At 41.2% G+C, this 25,566-nt stretch overlaps 1 protein-coding gene across 3 annotated transcripts in view; it reads left to right on the top strand.

The window, feature by feature from the left end:
* ZDHHC17 (zDHHC palmitoyltransferase 17) overlaps positions 1-25,566 on the top strand; it is a 128,655-nt gene that overhangs the window by 83,781 nt on the left and 19,308 nt on the right. For all 3 annotated transcript variants that reach the window (XM_073327711.2, XM_073327709.2, XM_073327710.2), the window contains 3 exons: positions 377-479; positions 16,605-16,727; positions 22,917-22,979. In XM_073327711.2, coding sequence (XP_073183812.1) covers positions 377-479; positions 16,605-16,727; positions 22,917-22,979 — 289 coding nt within the window. The remainder of the gene's footprint in view (positions 1-376; positions 480-16,604; positions 16,728-22,916; positions 22,980-25,566) is intronic.

Here is a 25,566-nt window from a genome sequence, read left to right as displayed (position 1 = left end):
TTAAAATTGTTTTTTTAAGAGTTTATGTATTGACCTAGGGATAGCATAAAACGTTAACATTATGTTTGATTAAAGATTCATATCAGCCCCGCTTCCCTTGTGTCTTATATTACACCATAGTTACCCCTTTGACCATCTGAGGAGTGACATTAACTGACTCTCATCCATCCTTCTGCATCAGGGCATCTTGAAAAATGGGACTTCTACAGACTCTGAGGACCTCCAGAAGCAAAATCTTTTACTAACAGTATTGGGAGATCTAATTCTTATTTAATGTATTACATTAAAAGGAGGTTTTTCATGTGTACTGATACTGAATTTAAATTATGTACAAAAGAACATACTATATGATGACATCACTTCTGTTGTTTTACAGATCATTCTTTGATCACTCAATGCATAGTGCACTGCCTCTTGGAATATACCTGGCAACTAAATTCTGGATGTATGTGACATGGTTTTTCTGGTTTTGGAATGATATCCTTTTTCATTTTAGTGATTTGTATATGTTTAACGTCAGTGCTGAGTTCTAAATATGACCTCAAAAGTAAAGAATGAATAGTAATTTTAAAAATAACTACAACCGTTTAAAATTCTTAATGCTTAATTGGTTTTATTAAAATAGAACTTTACTATGCCATAGTAATCAAAACTCTTAATGGTTATTTTTGTACTGCTTTAAAATTACATTATTGCTTTATACCAGTAACAATGTTTTCCTCAAACCTTTTCCTTAAAAATGTCTATCCAAACTTTCTCTGTGTTTTTTTCATTTCTTTAGCAGAGAAATGCAAGTGGCTGTATAGACATGTCAAGGCCATATGTTGCCAAAAAGGTTATAATTACATGAACTCACCGTGACCTATAGTCTTTAAACTTCAGTAGCATATATGCTTTTCCTAGGATAAATAGATAACTTCATTTTCACTGTTCACTCATATTTATCACTTCTGGCATTTTTACTGGCAGTGCAGCCATAACTAGCTATTCCTAAGTAGTTTGCAAGTTCCATTTTATATGGACTTAAAAAATGTGTTAAATAAAATATTTCAAACAGCTTATGAAACTAAATAGAATATATTCTACGAAAATAATTAGAATTGCTGGGATTTGACAACATCACATCTTTATAAATATTAGCCACTGGACAGAACATATAACTAGATCTGCCTAGACATAAACTTGCCATGTTCAGAAAGAAAGTAGAAATTGAGTCAGATTTCATCAAAAATTCAGTTTACCATATTAATTGAGTTAAATTTCTGTTCTACTTTCTCTGGGATCACACATTTTAATAATATTTTATCATTTGAACAAAGAATCAACCAACACATTGTATTAACTCCTGTTTAATTTTTACTTAATGTTCCTAGTTTTAAGTATTTTTAAGTGAATGTAATGCTTATGAAAGATATTGGCTCGACAATCCAATATCACTGCAGTCACTGATATACCTTTGATTACCACTGCTTTTTCATGATTAAAGAGTGATCTGTTACTCCTAGATACTATTTAAGCCCAACTTTGAAGTTAAAAAGTAGTGTTGCAAATTTTGTTTTTCTTTTTGGGTCTTTCATGTCTCTTAGGATGTAAACATACAAGTTTGAGTGCCACTGTGCCTAAAAACTTTGAGAATCTTGTTTAAAAAGTGTTGTCTAACATAATCAGTCAAAGATATATAACATTAAGTTCTTCTTTGATTGATGGTCCCTACTGGATTGCACTGAGGGTTTACACATCTAAACCACACATCTGGAGCTGGAGATTTTTTAAGTACTAGTGTCTGTTGGTCTGTGCATGTGCCCTTGGCTCCCTCATGGTTTCATCCGAGGTGATAAAGGGCAAGGCAGGCAGACTGTGTCTCCAGTTCCTTCTCACCGCCTCATCGTCTGGGTTGGAACTATTAGTGTCCTCTTACATGTGACATACTTAAAAAATATACAGTTCATAATTTTACCATTTTTATTGTTTTTATAGTAATCTTTAGTAGTTTGATAGTTTTAGGAGCAGGATTGGGGCTCCTTTTTGGGGGTAGTTTTAGCAAGGAAGATCAATACTTCCTCTACTGCTTGAGAGAAGCCCACATTTCATCCAGGTGCAGTATCTGCCAGCCCTTTCCAAGTCATACCTGAGAATGCCAGACTCTCCAATATGGAAGCACCTCGTGGAAGTCACTATGAGACCTCATTCGGACCCTGGCCAAGCAACCTCCCTCTCCCCCCGATATATTGGTTTGAGGTTGCCAGGAGTGCACCTCTAATTACAAAGTCTGAGGCAGGCACCAACGGTGCCACCATTGTGGTCCCTGCGCCAGGGCCTAGTCAGGAGGTAAGGTTATAAGTCTTCCTCTAAGCCTAAGAAGGGAGAGACTCCTTCCATGAGTTCCAGTCATAGGGATGGAGTGCCCTAAAGCACGCAAACACAGAAAGAAGCCACATAAATTGATGGATCCACTGGTATCAAGTGGAACCAGCACACACATCAGCATCCCTCAGGGTCAGAGAATCATCCACTCTGGGTAAGACTGTTGCTCCAGTTCCAGGGACTTGACTCCGGGGAGGTTGGGAGAAGTGCCAGAGCTCCAATCAGGTTTGCCCTAGAGAGCCAAGGTCTCCACACCTTCTGGGGCCCTCTACTTCCAGGGAGATATTATCTCTGGCACCAGACATGCCATGTTTGAGGCATTGCTCGACCCCCCACTCTGACGGTGTGCACAATTCTGCCGATTCCACCAGTGAACCAGCCTCTGAGGGTATGTCTACACTACGGAATAAGGTCGAATTTATAGAAGTCGGTTTTTTAGAAATTGATTTTATATATTCGAGTGTGTGTGTCCCCACAGAAAATGCTCTAAGTGCATTAACTCGGCGGAGTGCTTCCACAGTACCGAGGCTAGAGTCGACTTCCGGAGCGTTGCACTGTGGATAGCTATCCCACAATTCCCGCAGTCTCCGCTGCCCATTGGAATTCTGGGTTGAGATCCCAATGCCTGATGGGGCTAAAACATTATTGCGGGTGGTTCTGGGTACATATCATCAGGCCCCCCTTTCCTCCCTCCCTCCGTGAAAGCAAGGGCAGACAATCGTTTCGCGCCTTTTTTCCTGAGTTACCTGTGCAGATGCCATAGCACGGCAAGCATGGAGCCCGCTCAGGTAACCGTCACCGTATGTCTCCTGGGTGCTGGCAGACTCGGTACGGCATTGCTACACAGTAGCAGCAACCCATTGCCTTCTGGCAGCAGACGGTGCAATACGACTGGTAGCCGTCCTCGTCATGTCCGAGGTGCTCCTGGCCACGTCGGCTGGGAGCGCCTGGGCAGACATGGGCGCAGGGACTAAATTTGGAGTGACTTGACCAGGTCATTCTCTTTAGTCCTGCAGTCAGTCCTCTTGAACCGTCTTATGGTGAGCAGGCAGGCGATACGGATTGCTAGCAGTCGTACTGTACCATCTTCTGCCAGGCAGGCAAGAGATGAGGATGGCTAGCAGTCGTATTGTACCATCTTCTGCCGAGCAGCCATGAGATGTGGATGGCATGCAGTCCTTCTGCACCGTCTGCTGCCAGCCAAAGATGTAAAAGATAGATGGAGTGGATCAAAACAAGAAATAGACCAGATTTGTTTTGTATTTATTTGCCGCCTCCCCCGTCTAGGGGACTCATTCCTCTGGGTCACACTGCAGTCACTCACAGAGAAGGTGCAGTGAGGTAAATCTAGCCATGTATCAATCAGAGGCCAGGCTAACCTCCTTGTTCCAATAAGAACAATAACTTAGGTGCACCATTTCTTATTGGAACCCTTCATGAAGTCCTGCCTGAAATACTCCTTGATGTAAAGCCACCCCCTTTGTTGATTTTAGTTCCCTGAAGCCAACCCTGTAAGCCGTGTCGTCAGTCGCCCCTCCCTCCGTCAGAGCAATGGCAGACAATCGTTCCGCGCCTTTTTTCTATGCGGACGCCACACCAAGGCAAGCATGGAGGCCGCTCAGCTCACTTTGGCAATTAGGAGCACATTAAACACCACACGAATTATCCAGCAGTATATGCAGCACCAGAACTTGGCAAAGCGATACCGAGCGAGGAGGCAATGTCAGCACGGTCATGTGAGTGATCAGGGCATGGACACAGATTTCTCTGAAAGCATGGGCCCTGCCAATGCATGCATCATGGTGCTAATGGGGCAGGTTCATGCTGTGGAACGCCAATTCTGGGCTTGGGAAACAAGCACAGACTGGTGGGACCGCATAGTGTTGCAGGTCTGGGACGATTCCCAGTGGCTGCGAAACTTTCGCATGCGTAAGGGCACTTTCATGGAACTTTGTGACTTGCTTTCCCCTGCCCTGAGGCGCATGAATACCAAGATGAGAGCAGCCCTCACAGTTGAGAAGCGAGTGGCGATAGCCCTGTGGAAGCTTGCAATGCCAGACAGCTACCGGTCAGTTGGAAATCAATTTGGAGTGGGCAAATCTACTGTGGGGGCTGCTGTGATGCAAGTAGCCCACGCAATCAAAGATCTGCTGATATCAAGGGTAGTGACCCTGGGAAATGTGCAGGTCATAGTGGATGGCTTTGCTGCAATGGGATTTCCTAACTGTGGTGGGGCCATAGACGGAACCCATATCCCTATCTTGGCACCGGAGCACCAAGCCGCCAAGTACATAAACCGCAAGGGGTACTTTTCAATAGTGCTGCAAGCTCTGGTGGATCACAAGGGACGTTTCACCAACATCAACGTGGGATGGCCGGGAAAGGTACATGACGCTCGCATCTTCAGGAACTCTGGTCTGTTTCAAAAGCTGCAGGAAGGGACTTTATTCCCAGACCAGAAAATAACTGTTGGGGATGTTGAAATGCCTATATGTATCCTTGGGGACCCAGCCTACCCCTTAATGCCATGGCTCATGAAGCCGTACACAGGCAGCCTGGACAGTAGTCAGGAGCTGTTCAACTACAGGCTGAGCAAGTGCAGAATGGTGGTAGAATGTGCATTTGGACGTTTAAAGGCGCGCTGGCGCAGTTTACTGACTCACTTAGACCTCAGCGAAACCAGTATTCCCACTGTTATTACTGCTTGCTGTGTGCTCCACAATATCTGTGAGAGTAAGGGGGAGACGTTTATGGTGGGGTGGGAGGTTGAGGCAAATCGCCTGGCTGCTGGTTACGCGCAGCCAGACACCAGGGCGGTTAGAAGAGCACAGGAGGGCGCGGTATGCATCAGAGAAGCTTTGAAAACCAGTTTCATGACTGGCCAGGCTACGGTGTGAAAGTTCTGTTCGTTTCTCCTTGATGAAACCCACCGCCCCTTGGTTCACTCTACTTCCCTGTAAGCTAACCACCCTCCCCTCCTACCTTCGATCACCGCTTGCAGAGGCAATAAAGTCATTGTTGCTTCACATTCATGCAGTCTTTATTCATTCATCACACAAATAGGGGGATGACTACCAAGGTAGCCCAGGAAGGGTGGTGGAGGAGGGAAGGAAAATGCCACACAGCACTTCAAAAGTTTACAACTTTAAAATTTATTGAATGCCAGCCTTCTTTTTTTTTGGGCAATCCTGTGTGGCGGAGTGGCTGGTTGGCCGATAGCCCCCCCACCGCGTTCTTGGGCGTCTGGGCGTGGAGGCTATGGAACTTGGGGAAGAGGGCGGTTGGTTACACAGGGGCTGTAGTGGCAGTCTGTGTTCCAGCTGCCTTTGCTGCAGCTCAACCATACACTGGAGCATACTGGTTTGATCCTCCAGCAGCCTCAGCATTGAATCCTGCCTCCTCTCATCACGCTGCCGCCACATTTGAGCTTCAGCCCTGTCTTCAGCCCGCCACCTCTCCTCCCGGTCATTTTGTGCTTTCCTGCACTGTGACATTATTTGCCTCCACGCATTCGTCTGTGCTCTGTGGGAGGACAGCATGAGCTCGGAGAACATTTCATCTCGAGTGCGTTTTTTTTTTTCTTTCTAAGCTTCACTAGCCTCTGGGAAGGAGAAGATCCTGTGATCATTGAAACACATGCAGCTGGTGGAGAAAAAAAAAGGGACAGCGGTATTTAAAAAGACACATTTTATAAAACAGTGGCTACACTCTTTCAGGGTAAACCTTGCTGTTAACATTACATACATAGCACGTATGCTTTCATTACAAGGTCGCATTTTGCCTCCCCCCACCGCGTGGCTACCCCCTCAACCCTCCCCCCTCCCCGTGGCTAACAGCGGGGAACATTTCTGTTTAGCCACAGGCAAACAGCCCAGCAGGAATGGGCTCCTCTGAGTGTCCCCTGAAGAAAAGCACTCTATTTCAACCAGGTGACCATTAATTATATCTCACTCTTCTGAGGATAACACAGATAAAGAACAGATTTTGAACACCAGCAAACATACACTGCAATGCTTTGTTGTACAATGATTCCCAAGTACGTGTTACTGGCCTGGAGTGGTAAAGTGTCCTAACATGAAGGACGCAATAAGGCTGCCCTCCCCAGAAACCTTTTGCAAAGGCTTTGGGAGTACATCCAGGAGAGCCATGAATGCCAGGGCAAAGTAATCCTTTCACATGCTTGCTTTTAAACCATGTTTAGTATTTTAAAAGGTACACTCACCGGAGGTCCCTTCTCCACCTGCTGGGTCCAGGAGGCAGCCTTGAGTGGGTTCGGGTGGTACTGGCTCCAGGTCCAGGGTGAGAAACAGTTCCTGGCTGTCGGGAAAACCGGTTTCTCCGCTTGCTTGCTGTGAGCTATCTACAACCTCATCATCATCATGTTCTTCGTCCCCAAAACCTGCTTCCGTATTGCCTCCATCTCCATTGAAGGAGTCAAACAACACTGCTGGGGTAGTGGTGGCTGAACCCCCTAAAATGGCATGTTTGGGCTCTGACCCGGAGCGGCCATTCGCCTCTCTGGTTTTCTGGTAGGCTTGCCTCAGCTCCTTCAGTTTCACGCGGCACTGCTTCGGGTCCCTGTTATGACCTCTGTCCTTCATGCCCTGGGAGATTTTGACAAAGGTTTTGGCATTTTGAAAACTGGAACGGAGTTCTGATAGCATGGATTCCTCTCCCCATACAGCGATCAGATCCCGTACCTCCCGTTTGGTCCATGCTGGAGCTCTTTTGCGATTCTGGGACTCCATCATGGTCACCTGCAGCTTGCCACACTGGCCAAACAGGAAATGAGATTCAAAAGTTTGCAGTTCTTTTTCTGTCTACCTGGCCAGTGCATCTTAGTTGAGTGTGCTGTCCAGAATGGTCACAATGGAGCACTCTGGGATAGCTCCCGGAGGCCAATACCGTCGAATTGTGTCCACAGTACTCCAAAATCGAGCTGGCAAGGCCGATTTAAGCGCTAATCCACTTGTCAGGGGTGGAGTAAGGAAATCGATTTTAAGAGCCCTTTAAGTCAAATTAAAGGGCTTCATCGTGTGGACGGGGGCAGGTTTACATCGATTTAATGCTGCTAAATTCGACCTAAAGTCCTAGTGTAGACCAGGGCTGAGTTTTCGTGCTTGGAGGACTTGAATGAAAGTCAGGGGGCATCCATCTTTTCCTGCCACTACGAGTACCAACGGAGGCTTTCTACATTGTGGCAGTATCCTCCACTCCAGCTGCTGCAGAGCCACTGGTTTCCTGTGCCATAAGGCCCTCCTCAGCACCCTCCGGATCCATTGTGCTGGCCCTATTGTGGATCCCCGTGAATACTCCCACTGCAGTACCCACGTGCGGGTACTGGACTATGCCAAAAATCCAGGCTTTAAAAATCTGCTCCTCCTGCCTACGTTCCTTCTAGGTCAGCAAGCAAGATCAATACTGCCTCTACTGTTTCAACCACAGCCATCCTCCATGATGTGCTGCCTCAGAATATATGTAGAGTGGACACATGGAGTTCAGTGCATACCTTTGCCACACATTATGCCTTGGTGCAGAACTCTGCGACAGATGCCTCATTCAGCACAGTGTCCTACGCTCAACTGTTCTCGTCCTTGCACCCTCTTCTGGCTTAGATACTGCTTGTTAATCACCCTCAGTGGAATACAATGGGGTCATCACTCGAAGAAGAAGAGGAGGAGGTTACTTACCTGTAGCTGGAGGTTCTTCGATATGTGTGGTCCCTATCTGTATTCCACTTCCCACACTCCTTCCCTCTGCTGTGGATCTGTTGGATTTGCGGTAGAGAAGGAACTGGAGACGCGGTCAGTCTTCCCCAGCTTTTATCACCTTGGTATGCACCCGTGAGGTGAGCCACAGGTGCATGTGTGGATCAATGAACACTATTACAAGAAAAATCTCTGGCTCAGGATGCATGGTGCATATCCATAAACCCTCAGTAGAATACAGATAAAGACCACGCATCTCAAAGAACCTCCGATTACAGATAAGTAACCTCCTCATCTATAAGTGTAGAAATTAAACATCTAGTATAAAAAGTAGTGAGAAGAATGAATGCTGGATATTAGAGTGTTTGGGGCAAATTATTTTACCTCAGAACACATGCTGAGAATCCGCAATGGATGATCTGTGTAACAGAAGCAGTCCTGAACCAAATAGAAAATGTTTGTGCAAACCAAGGGAAAGAGAATTTTAGGTCTGTTTTTTCTGATGATTGTACTAAATAACTGGCTGTAGTATCATGTGGCTATGTTATGAAAACGGAAGCAGACGTGTAGATTAAATCCTCTTTAAAGCAAATGAATGCACATCAGCTGGATAATGTTGCTTTATGCAATTTGATGACTCTCATTTCCAGATACAATATGGAAAAGAATGAAGGCTACACACTAAAATTTTAAGCACAATGCACATTCTATAAAGTTATAGAAGGCTCTTTGATTTGTATCTGAAAATCATGATGAACTGTCTTGCATTCAGCACCATTACTAAAAAAAACACCTCTATGAAATGATATGCTGCACATAGTATCTTTGTTCCCCTTTCCCCTGCAAAACTTATCAATTTAAAGAGAAATTTCAGGTCCCTTTCTTTGTCAAGTTAAAATACACAAATGGGAATGCCTTTTCATATCAGTGGAGAAATTTAACTACAAACTTCTTTTGGCCTGGAATTAACTTGGCTCACATTCTGTAAGCTGCTTTAAGTTATAAATCTTGCATTGTATAAAAGAGAGGCTAGAAAATATCTAAAATCAGTTGCATGCTATGTCTATACAGAGAAAAATGATACTATGAACAGTTTAGTTTATGAAATGCAGATATCCTGGAAAATTATTCCTATAAAAGAGCATTTTGATATTTGTTAGGGATTTGCAAATATCTTACTCAGCTGTATTTGAGAAGAGATTGCACAAACAGCTTTATTATTCATACACTACTGTATATCCTGTATTTTTACAACAGATATGGGGTCAAATTCCACTTGTAAACACACAAAAGACACAGTGGGACACATGGAGCCATTTTCAATTACTGCTGGGGGGTATATGTCTCCCTCTTAGCTGTTGTTTTGTATATCCATCACTCATCAATAGGGGAACGTGTTCCAATTCACATCCGTCCCAAGCCGCATATCCACCATTTGCAGTAAGTTGTAAACGACGGATGTGCGGATTGGGACTGATGTGGATTGGGACTGATGTAAATTGGAACACGTTCCCCTATTGATGAGCGACAGCTATGTGTAGTCATGGGTGGGCCGCAGTTCACCTACTTAACATCCAGGCCCACCCCTCCCCAGTTCCGGCTCTGCTCCCGCTTCAGCGCTTGCCCCACACCGCCCGCCCAGCACTCCAGTTGAGGAGCGGGGTCGGGGCACCGGGGCTTGCCTAGCTCCGGCGCTCCAGTCGCGGAGTGGGGTCTGGCTGGAGCGCGGAGCGGGGCAAGCCCCTGCACCCTGATCCCACTCCCCTCCCAGTAGGAGTGCCAGGCAGAGTTGGGCAAGCCTCGAGCACTGCGGGGTGGGGGAGGCAGAGCAGGTGGTGGTGTGGGGGTGCATTTTTACGCCTTCCCCCCATTTTTCCGGGAGCCCCTGGCCAGATCACTCCTACCCCTCCGGCTGTCACCCGAGTGTCCCATTCTGCCTATACCACTGTTCTACCAGCAGGTCCCCGGTATATGTCATTTCGGTATCCGTCGCCCTTCTCAAGAACACAACCCCGACGTATACTGGGGACCTGCTGTATCACATATTACTATCATAATGTACTTTCAGGTAAATTACTTTTAAATTATTTCAGTTCATTTCCACAGAAATAAACATAGATTTTGTTTGCATTGTGTGATCACTCCCACCACTTAGAGCCACATCAGACAGGGATTGTAACAAACAAATCAGTTTAAGATACAACAGAAAGCCTAATGTGTGAAACCTTGTGATTTAGCTAAGTTGCTTCACTTTTCACGTGACTACCCTGGAATTGCAGAAAATCAGCTGTTAATCTTAAAGTTTTTAAATATTTGTCATGATATTCAGTTTCTTAACTCACTGGCTTCTGAAGTAGAAAGTTGTATTACCTTAACTGGACGTTGAATTGTGTATACTGAATTGTTATCTATATAAATAAGAGTGCTTATTATTAAACATATCTGGACTGTTAAATGTTACTTTATAACACTTTCAGAAATGAACATAAATTTAAAGTAGAACAGATCATGAAAACTAAACAGATCTTGAGATCATTAGATAGAAGGCAATATGGAAATGCAAAGTATTATTTTTACTTAATATTATTGCTTTGAAAGTCCCCATAAAGCAACTTGATGTGTAATGAATCCTTTTGGAAGTGTTTTTGAGTAAAATGACTTGCCAGATTCATTTAATGAAAACTGCCACAACGAGGAATTTCATCAGATATCACTTTACCGACACTACAGAGAATAAAGAAATATTGTGCTCTGCTCTAAGTAATCATGTAAAGCTGTAAAAATATAAAGATTCTTACTCTGACCACAGTTCTCTGTCTTATGCTACAAAAATAAAGCAGGCATGTAATTTCTTTTTTTCAATAAAGCTATAGGGCAATTTGCCAGAAGAACTAGAATGAATTTGGCATCTTATTACAAAGACTTCTAACTTAAAATTATCAATTAAATTATGACAGCTTACAGAATTCAGTCTCTCAACTAGGTTGTCACAAAACACTCATCCCTAATGAAAAAATACTAATAGTAACTTAGTTTTCACAATGTCACTTTTGAATACAATGAGGTTGTTGCAAAGGCTTATGGGGCACTTACCTTTAAATGTCAAAATGACTCTTAATGATCTACAACTTTAACTTTTTAAAAATCAATATAATACTAGCTAAAAAAGAAAAGGAGTGGCACCTTAGAGACTAACCAATTTAGTTGAGCATAAGCTTTTGTGAGCTACAGCTCACTCCATCGGATGCATTCAGTGGAATACATCCGATGAAGTGAGCTCAAATAGATTGATTTGTCTCTAAGGTGCCACTATTACTCTTTTTCTTTTTGTGAATACAGACTAACACGGCTGCTACTCTGAAACCTATAATACTATCTAGTTTCTTGTGTTTACTATGTTTATTTGCCAGTGAATGTTCTTACTCGGCATGTAATTCCCAAGTAAAGATCTAACAAGTAAACAACTAAAGAAAAACCAAAAGGAAACCTGTAAGGAGAGGGAAACAAATCTGAGATGGTTTAGTGTCTAAGGATTCTGCATTTTGGCTCTTATTTGCCAAAAATTGAACATGATGCTATCTGGCTTCCAAACAACAGATGAGTTTCATTTTCCACCATATATTGATCTTACACTTCATGTGTGCACCCTACTAAGCAGTTAGTCTTGCTTCACCAATCTGAAAGAATTAGGAACAATATTAAGTCTATTTCAAGAAATGCTGCTTGAAAACCCTTTTGTTTATACAGCAGATCTGCCTTTCTAGTATAATTTTTACTCGCAAGTCAAAAAAACAAATCAATGGCAATCACTAGTCCAATTAAAAACTGACTACATTATATCATTTTTATGCCTTTCTTCACCTTTGATATCCCCTCATGTTATAATGGTTGAATGTCGGATTTTGAGAAGCAGATAAGGGAGTTAGGCATAAACTTTCGTTCACGTTCAATGGGAGTTAGACCTCTAGCTCCCTTAGATGCTTTTGAAATTCCCTCCCTAAATTTCTACTAGTTGGCCAGTTAATGCTGATAGCTGAACAGATAAGACGATCATAGTTTTTTTAAATAAAACTTTACAAAATGAAGTAATCACACATACATACAGTCAAAATTATAGAGACAAATCCAAGAAAAGAACAAAGGAAGACTTACATTCAAAAAGACAAAGAGGCTACTAGTTATGGAAGTGTAGATTTGAGACCTGTTGAGTAATTGGATTTCTTCAGAATGCTCTGGGGGAGTGTCCTGATATGTCGGTGTTTATATACATACACTTACGTACACACACTCTCTCTTTCTCTCCCCCCTCTGGCCCCCTCCTTCAATGTACAGCTCTGGTTCCAACCAATATTTTGCTTGATATGTAGTTATAAATTAACAGCAATTTGTGTGTAATTGAAGCCACTAAATAGGTTGCAGTTTTGGATCGAACTTAGCTAATCAAATATTCACATCACCATTTATGTATTCTGTCACTTAAATGGGACAATAATAATTGTTCAGACTGCTCTGATAATTACAGTGAAAGGTGTTACTTTGTAGTAAGGTAATAAATGGGTCATGGATTTTTGCACTTTGTCTCACACAGTGAAAACCGGGAAGTGTCTTGGTTAAGTTCATTTTAGTATTTTGCTTTAGGGTTAAGACCTAAATATTTCTGGAACCCTTTACTGCATAGAAAGTTGCCGAGTGGGAAATCTGCAGAGGGGCAGTTGCTGCCAACATTATGCTTCAGCTTTGCAGCCACCCCTACAGCTGTGTACTTCTCTTTACTTGGGTCTGAGTAAGGAAAATATTAGGGCTGAAAAGTGAGGCCACAACTTTTGCTGGGCAGATAACAGAGTTTTGAGTTCATTGGGAGTTTTGAAAAATAAATAAAATAGTTTCAGCTTGATCCAAAAACAGTTGTTTAAATTTTTCAGTGCGTAGAAATTAAAAACAAAACAAATTAAAAAAAACGGTTAATCACAATGTTTTAATGTTACCAAAATGAAAAATTTCAACACAAAACTTTCTGGTAATGTCAAAAGGAAATGTTTAGTTTTAACCTGAAAAATTTCGTTTAGACTTTCAGGCATTTTGACGAAAGCAAACAAACAAAAGTGGCAGCAGGGAAGAGGTGGGTGGGGCCTCCCTTATAAGCTCCTTTAAAGAAAAGAAAAGAAAACAGCTTCCAGAGGGGAGAGTGAAAAAGCCCCATCTCACAATATCCCTTAGCACAGTGGCTAGGGCACTCTCCAGTGATGTGGGAATCCCAAGTTTAAATCCCTTTTCCTCATCAGTTTCAGTTAGTGTGTGGACTTGAACCTGAGTCTCCCTGCCTCCCAGAAGAGCATGTTAACCACTGGGCTAACTCTTTTATGGGGGGAAAGACACCATCTTTGTGAATCCTTTGCTTGCTGTGAAAATGTCTGTCTAAAAGTCCAAACAAAATTTTCATTTTGATATTAACAAAGCATTTTGACTCTTTTGGTTCCATCAAAATTAGTCCATGAACTTGACATGAATTCACAAATAGTTTGTAGACCTGAAACTGCATTTTCTGATAAATAAACTCTTCATCCAAAAAATTTCATCCCGCTCCAGCCATCAGTGCTTTGCCTCCAGGTAGAATGTCACCTATACTGTAGATGTTTCAAAGTGTCATGTATTTTTCCACATACACTGCAGGTGTCCGTAAAAGTTCTGTAAATTGCCATAGGTCTTCCTTGAAGTAAATTACTCTAATGTCCAGAGTGTGCCTGCCCTTTTCCCCAGGAGGCTTCTGAATTGCCTCTGTCAGCATAACCTTCCCCCACTCAGATTCTTCTTTGTTCACCTCACTTTTTTGCTCCCTGTTTTCATTTTCCCAAAATTCTCTGCTGAGATTTGACCTACTCCCATCCCCTTGTCATTCATCCATAATCCTACTGCCCCATTCAGCCTTCCTTTCAGTTGCAGTACGCATATGGCCTATTTTCTGTCTTCACGAGGATAGTTTCCCTATCAACGCTGCACTTATCTTATGGAGTCCTCCTAATAAAGGATAGCAAGGGAGGGGTTGAACTTTGCCATTTTATCTTAGAACTCTTAGGCCTGGTCTACACTACAGAGTTAGGTTGATGTAAGGCAACTTACATCCACCTAATTCTGTAAGTGTCTACACTAAAATGTCACTCCCACCGATGTAACTTGCCCACTACACTGACTTAATAACTCCACTTCCACAAGAGGCATAGAGTCAGTGTTGATGTAGTTAGGTTGATGCAGTGTCAGTGTAGATACTGCATTGCTTACGTTGATTGTTGCTGCCTTTCAAAAGCCGTCCCACAATGGCAAACACTTGTCAGATAAATTGGTGCAAGTGCTCCTGGTGAGAATGCACACCACAACCCAAGGAGCGTAGTGAGGACATGCCCAAGCGATTTAATTACTGTGGTGGCTACACGTCGCCATAACTTAGATTGACATAATTTTGTAGTATAGACATATCCTTAGACTCTGTCCATATAATCTGTGTGAGTGAAGGGTACACAGGGTGAGAGGAACATGCAGAAAAAAAATATCTCTGAGTTACTGCTTGTGGGACCCAGGTGCATGAGCAGTGTTTTGGTCACAGGAACATACTGTCCAAATTTTATACAGTAGATTTAATACAGTGGATTAAAAGTAAGGCCACAAATTGAAGGTTATAAAGCAATTTTACTGGACAGAAAATAAATTGTCATTGTATTTCTTTTTAGCAGTCTAGACGTGACATTTAGTAATTTGGAATGAATCGTAATTTTTTTCAGTTGTACCTTATTGTTCATAGCAGATGTCTGTTTAAGGGATTTTAAATAGAAGATGTTTCAGTTGTCCTGCTTTTTTATTGTTATGACACAAATATCAGTGAAAATAGTAAGTATTTTAGAGAAAATGTAAACCCTTAAAGCAATATAAATAAAGTGAACTTATTTTTGGCAAGAGCTAATTTCAAAAAATGCACTTAGCAAGAAACTGAGTTAGTAAAAAAAAGATTAAACTCAACTTTTAATCAGTAGAGATCAAATGCAGTGGGGCATATAGTAAGTTATGGTGTACATGGAGGTATGCTAGTTATACATTTACTAAAAAGAGCTTGTTCTATTCAAGCTTAATTAGTCTTTATAGTGAGCTAAAATGCTAAGAGGCTACTGTGAAGAGCACAATATTAAAAATTAAAATTAACTTATCAAACATTTTCAGTTACAGTTCAAATCTACAATGAGTGTCTTCCTTCAGAGAACCGAATCAGAGCAAGGAAGTTTGTTTAGAGTATGATAGGGTACAAGACATACAGAATTAATGAAATATACTTCATTTCAGCAAACAATTGTTTAAATACTGTGGGCTTGACTCTCAGAGTTTTCCATAAAATTCCTCACATAAAATTTTACAGATTATCAATGCATAAAATGTTCAGATGCCAATTTTAGTACATACAGCCATGTAAAACACTATGCTTATCAATCCATATTCAGGGTTTGATGCTGCAAAAATGTACATAAATAACAAACTTTACTCATATGGGTAGTCCCAATGACAACTGAAGTCAGTGGGACTTCACACATGAGTGACTTTACTCATGTACATGTTAGTCGGAATGGTACACTAACGTGCCAGATTTTTGGCTCCCTCAGAAGTGCTGTACTTCATGCTCATTATTGGGTATTACTAGGAAATCTGTTAATTCTATTATTTAAACCACTATAAAGCTGTGTATATTCTAGCATAGGAAACATTTTTAAACTAGTGGTTATTCCTTGTATTTGTATTGCTTTTGAATTTATAAACACTTTCAGGAATACTAAGAATTCTTATTTTATAGGTATTAGATTATATATTTTAAAATGGTTTTCATTGGTCTGAAATATGAGTATTTGCTTATAAGAGGATCATGTTTCAAACAGCACCCAAAAAACCCAACAGTTTTGCTTTTTCAATTATTTTGCTTTACACTGGGAGAGCTTTCAAATTAGTGTATAAATTCTGAGTTGAGTATCTTGGAAATGAGCATAGGTTGAGGGATTATGGCCATGTAACATCATTCTCTGTTAGACAATCCCTTATATGGTTAAAAGCATTCTTTTTGGTGATTTTACTGGAATTTTAAGACAATGAAAACATAAGCAGACAAATGAGCATCTTATAAATAGAACTTCTAGATGTTTACTGTAAAATTAGGAAATACTTTAAGGAGATAATATTATATGGAATTTAAATTAAAAACAAAGAACAGATAGGAATAACTGAATTATGATAATTCATATTTTAACATAGTGTAAATAGTTATGAACAGACAGTCAAACTGCCTTAAGAAAACTTCTACAGACTATAGAGTGCAATAGATGTCCTTAGGACACAATATTTTGTGCTTATTTTAAGTGTTGTTGATTTTGGCAACTTTTTAGAACAAAATGATTCTTGGTCATCTTATTTCAAGTTGACAGATGGTGTTAATTCAGCCCGGTTTGGTCTTTCTGTAATTTTTTTCATTTTGAACTTCTTTAGATTCCTTGACTTTAAACACATCTCAGTTTTCTCTTTATACATCTTCCATTCCTTGCCAATAGTGTTGCACTTTTCTACAATTTTGGAAAATCCTGGAAATCAGACCCAGGAATCATTAAAGCCACAGAAGAACAAAAGAAAAAGGTAAAAAATACGACAGACTTTTTTAGGAGGATGGGGAGAAAATACCATGTCCTTTTTGAAGGATGTTACCTGTGTGTTTCCAAATGTTGAGTCACTTGCTGTTTAGCACAGGGAAATAAGAGTAAATTGTTGTGAAACAAAAGCATAGCAATATCAAAAGGTTGATTCTGCATTTATCTTACACGTTCCCTTGTCTTTATTTGCAAGTAGTGTGCAGTTCTTGCTTTCTAAATTTAACATTCATGATGTTTTAATTCACAAAATAAAATTGTAGTTTAAATTTAATGAGATGGTAGTGTGTGTAAGTCTTTATATTAGGCTCAAAAAGTGAGGAGATGAGGTTAAAAGTGATGATAAATTAGGTAATCCAGATTTATTTATGGAAGCCTAAAAATCTGCTCTGTTCTATGTACGTTCTTGTACCTCTCTCATTGCAGTAGTACCTGAGTGCCTAATGTACTTAATTATGGGACTAACTTAATATTAGCTGTATACAGTGTTATAGCCATGTTGATCCTAGGATATTGAAGAGAGAAGTTGGGTGAGGAATATCTTTTATTGAACCAATTTCTGTTGGTGAAAGAGATGAACTTTCAAGCTCACACAGCTCTTCAGTTCTGGGAAATGTACTCAGTGTCACAGCTAAATATAAGGTTGAACATATTGTTTAGCATGAGTAGTTAACATATATTTCAAGGGACCATTAAGGTGAAGTGTCCAGTGAACACCTCTCCAGAAGAAAGGAGGGGAAAAAAGCTAGGGGCGGGAGGTAATCAACACCCCCCACAACATACCTATCAAGATCCATGCGTCTTACACATGCTAATCACAACATGTGGTGTACCTCACAATGCACTAAATGCACCAATAGCAACTATGTGGGTGAAACCCAGCCAATCACTATGCTCTTGAATGAACTCGCACAGAAAAATGACAAAAGCACTCTATCACCTGTGGATGACCAGTTTTCACAAAGAGATCACTCTATATCAGACCTCTCAGTCCCCATCCTCAAAGATGCACAGCACCTTCAAAAGACCAGCCTGGGAGCTTAAATTCATAACTTTGCTAAACGCTAAAAATCATGGACCGAGTAGAAGCACTGGATTTATGACATATTACAACAATCTATAACAGGAGTGGGCGATAATTTTCACAGGGGCCACTCCACAAATTTTGGTAAGTCGTCATGGGCCGCACATTTCTACTATATTAATGGAGGGGGCTTGGGGTCTGGGAGGGAATTTGGGTGCAGGAGGTAGCCTCGGGCCGGTGCAGAGTGTTGGGGTGCAGGAGAGGGTGAGGGGTGTGGACTCTGGAAGGGAGTTTGGTGCAGGAGGGGGCTCCAGGCTGAGGCAGGGGATTGGAGTGCAGGAGAGGATGCAGGGTCTGAGAGGGAGTTTGGGTGCAGGAGGGGATTCCGACCTGGGGCAGAGGAGAGGGAAGGGGGTTCAAGGTGCAGGTTCTGGCCGGGAGGTGCTTACCACAGGTGGCCCTCCCGGACCGCAGCTCAGCAGGCTGCCTGCATGCTGTGCCCCCACGCCACTCCTGGAAGTGGCTGCGGTCAGCTGCTGCTGGCACGTCTCTGCGTGCCCATTGGAGGGAGGGGGGCAGCAGGTCTCCATGCGCTCCAGTGCCCACAAGCACCATCCCCTGCAGTTTCTGGCCAATGGGAACTGTGAGGACGGTGCTGGGGGTAGGGGTAGCACACGAAGCCACCTCCTCCGCCTGCCAGAGGCGCACAGAGACATGCCAGCAGCAGCCGGCCACTTCCAGGAGTGGCATGGGGCCACGGCAGGCAAGCAGCCTGTCTGAGCCCCCACTGCACTGCGGGACTTTTAGCTGCCCAGAGTTTGCGAGGGAGCAGCCAAAGAGCCTGGCAGGCTGGACAGAAATGTTAGATGGGTCAGATCTGGCGCACGGGCTGTATTTTTCCCACCCCTGATCTATAACCCACTAACACCCGTCCCAGTTTTCCCCCTATTACTGGAGAGGTGTTAACTGGCCCCTTCACCTTGAATGATCTCGTGAAATACGTTTTAACTGTTTACGCTAAACAATCTGTTGCACCTTGTGTGTAGTTGTGACACTCATGCCTACGCTGCAGTTAGACACCCGCAGCTGGCCTGTACCAGCTGACTCAGGTTTAGGCCATATCTACTGAACCACTTATGTCAGCAAAACTTCTGATGCTCAGGGGTGTGAAAAAAACACGCCCCTGAGTGACAAGTTTCTCCAGCATAAGTGGTAGTGTGCCCAGCGCTGTGTCAGTGCGAGAGCTTCTCATGCCGACATAGCCACCACCACTCTTTGGAGGCGGTTTAATTATGTTGACAGGAGAGCTCTTTCCCGTCAGCATAAGTTCTCTAGTGTAGACATAGCCTAAGTAGATGTTCAATTGTGATGTAGACGTTTGGGTTCAGGCTGCAGCCCAAGCTCTTAGATTTTCCCACCTTGTAGGGTCCTAGAGCCAGGCTCCAGCCCAACCACAGACATCTACACCCCAATTAAACAGCCCCTTATTTCAAGTCCTAGGATCCTGAGTCAGCTGATAAGGGCCAGCCATCAGTGTCTAATTGCATTGTAGACATACCCTCTGAGTACATTTCCCAGTCCTCAAGAAGAGTTTTGTCTAAGCTTGAAAGCTTGCATCTCTCAGCAACAGAAGCTGGTTGAATAAAAGATATTACCTCACTCATCTTGTCTCTAATACTAGTCTATCCCACACACCTTCTGGGTGTGGTGTTCTGTCCCATCAAGTGGCACCAAGATCACTTAGAGATGAGTCTAAATGAGTCTGCTGCAGAGGCTCATGCACTAACCTCCAGAGGTCCCCAGTTTGATCCTGCCCGACGATGACTGGGGTCTGTCTGCGTTCTAAGTAGGGGCTCGTCCGGATTTCAACTGGGAAGTCTCTGAAGCTCAGGATGCGCTTCCTCACCTAAGGGAAGTATGTAACCCACACACCTCCTGGGTGTGGTGTTCTGTCCCATCTAGTGGCACCGAGACCACTTAGAGTTCAATGAGTCTGCTCTATAGCTGTAGCTAAAAAGCAGTTGTCTTTTAGTTCATGCTATAGAGGCTCATGCACTAAGCTCCAGAGGTCCCAGGTTCAATCCCGACGACCGGGGTCTTTCAGTGTTACACTAGCTGTCACTTTAAATGTCATTGCTTAAAGATTTTGCCAATTCTGTTTTAAAAATGAATAAAACTTACAAGTTACTGTAATTTAAATATACTACACCAATAAAGCTAGAGCTTCTACTGACAAAATATTGACTTCTGTTAGAGTTAAGCTTCTTCTTTGGTTCTGATGCTGAGATAGACATCTGAGATTAGCTTTCATTGGCATTTGAGAGTAATTCATCTTGGCATATAATTTATGACCAGATGCATTTATAATCTTTTACCATAATCATTTTCTGATACTCAAGCCCATTACTCTTAGCAGTTCTAACTTGCCCTTTTTTTAAATGAAGTTTTTGAGCAATCAAACCTAGGAATCCCAGTCTCCAGCATGCTATGCAACTCTCTGCAAATCACAGCGGAATGACATCAGGCTGCCTGGAATTATATATTTGTCCATGTGCTGAGTAGTAATCTCTGATGAGGTTGTGATTGGTTAGATTATTTTTGTTTACATGATAGATCAGTTGTTTCTTTAATATCAGTGAATGTGCAGATTCAGGCATACAGAACCGCTTTTCCGTTACTGTACATCCACCAAGTTGGATGCTGGTTTAGTCCAATCTAAGTACCATTCCTTCAGCAGGACTAAATAATTATGGTAAGTAGAATTTTAACACTTTGTCGAGTAGTAAGTAAGCCTCCTTGTGGCCTCAGGTCAGCAAACCACATAAACACAGGAGTCCCACTGAAGTCAATGGGACTGCTCACCTACTTCAAATTAAGCACATGCTTCAGTGCTTTGCTGAATCAGGGTCTAAAAAAATTAGCCAGCTTCCAGTCTTCTTCCATTAGGATTTTGTCATTGTGCTAATGTTATGGATTTTTTGATGCACACACTTTGCAACTAATTCAGCTCTAGAATGGACCATCATAAAAATGACCAGCTAAAATATTCTGGGCATTGTAGTAGTTTCCACACATTGCTTCGTAACTTACCTTAAAGTGAACCAAAGTCAGGGCACCAAATAATTTGTGCTTCCCCTCCCTGTTGAACAAATAGGCAAGGCAATCCAGCAGACCACGGTAAGTGTATCTGGAAATGCCAGCAACATCAGAGTTTCCAGATGTTTTTTCTTTTGACATGCTTGCCCTTTTCAGTGACGTATTTCTGCTTCCTAGACTAATTTGAAGTAGTTCAGGCAATTCCCACTTTCCAAACTGTATTCAGATTATTATTAGGTGTAGTAGTAGCAATTTATTTACTTTTATTCTGGTAGTGCCCAAAGGCACCAGTCAGGATCTGGCCTGGATTGTCTCACTGAACAAACATACAGGAAAACAGACCCCAAAGAGTAAAAGGCATGCAGTGTATTGTATAAGCAACAGACCATGTTGAATAGTGCTTTATTCTACAATTACTCCCATTGAATTCAATGGAACTACTTTGGAGAGGTCCCAAACATGCAAGACGGTATCAAAAGCCAGCCCAAAGTGATCACAGTGATGGTGGACATGCCTCCTGTTCTGTGTATTTTGTTTTTCATCTGTTTGTTTTATTTATATTAGTTTTTTGGAGGAGTCACTTGGAATTGAAGTGTAGCGTAGAGGAAGGGATTGTTAGAGAGAGGAATGAGGAAGGGGAGAAGGAAACTGCTGCTGCTTCCCGTTTGGAGGAGGGAGGAGAGGCTACTGGTCCTAGTGCCACATTTAGTTCCTCTGATTTCTGCAGAGAGGACTAGAAGGCCCTGGTTTTTCCCTGAACCATTGACTGTAGCTTTTACTGGCTGCTTTGGAGAAGGAGCCCCAGGGTCTAGTGTATTTCCATATTCACCCCCTGCCAGTTCCTCCGTGTAGTGTCTTGGAAGAATTGAAAAGGCATTTGGGGATCTTCGATTGAGGTATCCCCCTTGGTGGCCATCATCTAAACTAGGAAGTAAAGGTAAACCTTCTTGCATACCAACTTCATTTGGCTTGTTCCACTGACAGAATAGTCGTAAGTACCTTCTGCTCCTTTTCTAATCGAGAGAGGTGAGGAAGGAGTTAAAATCATATGGATCCAAAGACACCAACGTGACAGGGCACTTAAAACCCAGAACCATGGTTAAAATATATTTTGTGTACTATGGCTGAAGGTACACATTAGACAAGCGTATTGGTCTTTAATTTTATTCCCTAACTATTCATGCTAATCAGAGTGAATTCTTCCCGGGCCAAGAAAAGTAGCTTTGGCAAAAGACATTTTCAGGACAATTCCTGTGACTATACATTTTCCAGACACTGCAGACTTTATATAAAAGCCTCTTGTGGCACAATCTTCAGCTGCTGAAATATAAAGTTTGTTGGAAATGTAGACTATTTTCATTTCCTAGAGTAATAACTCACCACTATTCCAATAACAAAATAGATACTGGAAGGACATATAAAATGAAAGGATCTAATTTAATGTAAGGAAACTGGGATCTTGTAACTGAAATCCACCGTTGTATATCACTTGAGCCATAAGCGTAGCATGATGCATAGTGGGTTGGAGGTTTGGCTTTTATTACTACTTTTGTGGTTACGAAAAGAACATTCTATGGAGTAGGTAATTGCAGCTTTGAGACTTTGGACTGTATACCACTGAATTTAAATATCTCCTTCTTGACTGATGGGTCCTGACTGGAAGGTAATCTCTGAGGATTTATCAAAATGCAAAATAGTTTGTTTAAATGTGTGATTTTAAAATCAATTTAGTTAAACCTGTGTGCTAAATTCTGTGTGGATGTTCTAAGTCAGTCTAAACCTGCTTTATATCTGTTTAGCTTAAATCAATTAAGAACAGGTTTCAGGTAAACTAAATAAGCCACTTTTAATTGGAAATAAATGTCTACATAGAGTTTTGCTCCAGTTTAAATAGGTTTAAAATTTATTTAAATTAAATATTCCGTGTGTAGGCAAAGCCTGAGATAGTCTGAGCATACAGGCCTGAATATGAGCTACAGAAATAATTTAACATGGGAAATTTGATGGGTATGTGTTTAAAAGTTTAAATACTAATTTTATTTCTTGTTTCTTCTGAAGACAATAGTTGAACTTGCAGAGACAGGAAGTCTGGACCTCAGTATATTCTGCAGTACCTGTTTGGTAGTATACTTTTTATTTTTATTTATTTATTTTTGTTTCCACTTAATTGACATGTAAATATCAGTGTTGGGGGTGGGAGGCTGTGTGCGGTGGGCAAAACTGGATATTTATATAGTAAATGAGATACCACCACCCCTTTTCTCCACGTTATTTCAGAGATCGACGTTATTTAAAAAAACTTACATCAAAATAGTGTTTTCCAAAAAGCTCAAGTGGGTCTGTTCATAAGAATTACGGTAATGTCAGGGGGAGATAATTTTGACTTTATGCAGAGAATTTGTTAATCTTAACACAATGCTAGAATCTAAGTGTCTTTACCCAGTAAAAAATTATTTGCTGGGCATGCTACATATTATGAAGATTGTGGGGGTGAAATTCTGCTCTCTCTGTGCAACCAGTCTGAAGTAAATGGGATTGTACTGACTGATATAAATGAGAGCAAAATTTAGCCCAATATTTGATCTCATTGACTCACATCTAACTCGCTTGTTTAGTTTGTATATAGGTTGGCTCATTTTTCCTTCTTCAACTTGATACTGTTTCCACCTTTTAGTCTTTTGCTTCCTAAATTCACTGACTTGTGAAATTTCAGTAAAACTAACTAAATTAAATGCTGTTGATAAATGTCGTAGTTAAATAGTTTCTTCAGTATCCTGATTGCCTTGAGCTGAAACATTTATCCACAGAATTTAGTTTAATAGTTTTTTCGCTTCTGCAAGTTGATTAATAATATCCAATTATTGGGTTGCAGTCAAGAACTCTCATCTCATTTTTTCTTGTGTTTAGCTAATGCACTGATGAGAGAGCTTTGACCATCAGTTCACGCTACTGACCAATGTATTTTGTACTTCCAGGCATGCTTGCCGATGACTTTATAAGCATTATTGTTTTCTTAATACCTGTACGCTTTTAAACCCTTTTGTGTTTTGATAATTATTTGGAAGAGCATACTTTTTAATCAATAATATTAAAGGAGTGCTTTGATTAGCAGTTTCCATATGGCATACAATCATTTATGGAGTCATTCAGTATGAGGAACCATTTTTCTTTAGATAATTGTCTGACAGTAAAAAAGATGACAACTTTAAATTATGCCTTTGTATAATGTAAAGTTGTTTTTCTCATTAATGAGGTATTAGCTATTTCTATAGATAAAATGATAGTTTCTATAGCAGCAGGTAAAATCAAGGAACAGCATGGGGTAAAAATTGTGATGGAGAACACCCTATGGATTGAGTTTTGCTAACTTTGACACAGTCCTGCAACTGATAGAGTGTAAATAGATAGCTGCATCCATGCAGAGCCCGCTGGAAGTCGGTTAGCTTCCATGCAGGCTCAAAAGTGTATTCCCCCATGCTCTTAGTTGGAGGATCAAGGTCTTTGTTTTAACTTCATGTTTATTAGGGGACAAAATTTGCGCTAAATCTTGTATCTTTGTGAACACCTTAGTTTAACTTTGAAGGATATCTAAACCAAACCAGACTAAATGTAATTGCTTCAGTTTTGGAAAACTAGTGAACCATTCCTAGCTCTTCACATTTCTAGGACTTTCAGATTGTTAGGCAACTAGAAAGGACAGAGGCTTAAAGGAAATATGTGTGTTACATTTTTTATTAAAAAGAGAATTGGATAACTAATTTTATACAGTTTTTAAATGCGCTATTCAGTTGTGTTTTTTAAAGTTTCTAGAAACTCAATAATATTTTACATTGATGTGTCCATTTTTTTTTCTGGTGTTGGACTTTACAACATTCTATCTGGCATTGCCATAACTAAAATAATCTCCTTTAGAGCGTGAAAATAGTTTCTTTCCAAAGTAAGCTGGACTTTTTAAATTTGGCTATAATCTTAAAAAGAAAAAATACTAATTTTCACACCCCCCTCAAAACATTTTAAAATGGAAATCAGCTTCAAGAAAACAAGGGCCGCTATCTAGTTCCACAAGAAAACATAATATGCACATTCCTTTTAAAGTGTGATTAGCAAATATAAAAGACTATAAAGTCTACTAATAGTACATACTCATGCTTTGCATGAGATGGAATACTAATAACAAAATGCCAACTTTTAAAAAAATTGTCAAATCTTCTTAAATATGCACACATACAGTACCGTTTTATTCGTCCAAATGGCCAAGCATTGGCCTTTTGCTGCTATTAAGAGAAATCACTTAACTAATAATCTTAACCCCATTTTAATAGTAGTGGTTCTATCTGAGCTGCAGAACCCATCTTGTTACCTAAAGTTCCATGCAGTTGGGAGTAGGAGCTATCTGCCATATAACAAAAGGCATGCTGCCTCCCTAGTGCCAACAGAAGGGACAGCTGAATAATATCCTTTGTAGCAGTCTGTTATGTGGCATTGGCGTGGAAAAAGCAAATCAAGATCAAAGAACATGCAAAATTGTATTATTGGTATTGGAAATTATTTTCTTAATAAGTTTATTAAGGTTTACCACGACTCAGTTTCCACACAAGCATTCCTTCATTAATTCAATGGCCGCTTAGTGATAATTACACCCAATGTACGAACATAAGCATATACTCTTGTATTATGTACCCAACAGCAATACAGTTATAAATACTGG

Source organism: Lepidochelys kempii, chromosome 1 (assembly GCF_965140285.1).
Source record: "Lepidochelys kempii isolate rLepKem1 chromosome 1, rLepKem1.hap1, whole genome shotgun sequence".
Taxonomy (NCBI): Eukaryota; Metazoa; Chordata; order Testudines; family Cheloniidae; genus Lepidochelys; species Lepidochelys kempii.
This window is presented reverse-complemented; position numbering and strand designations above follow the sequence as displayed.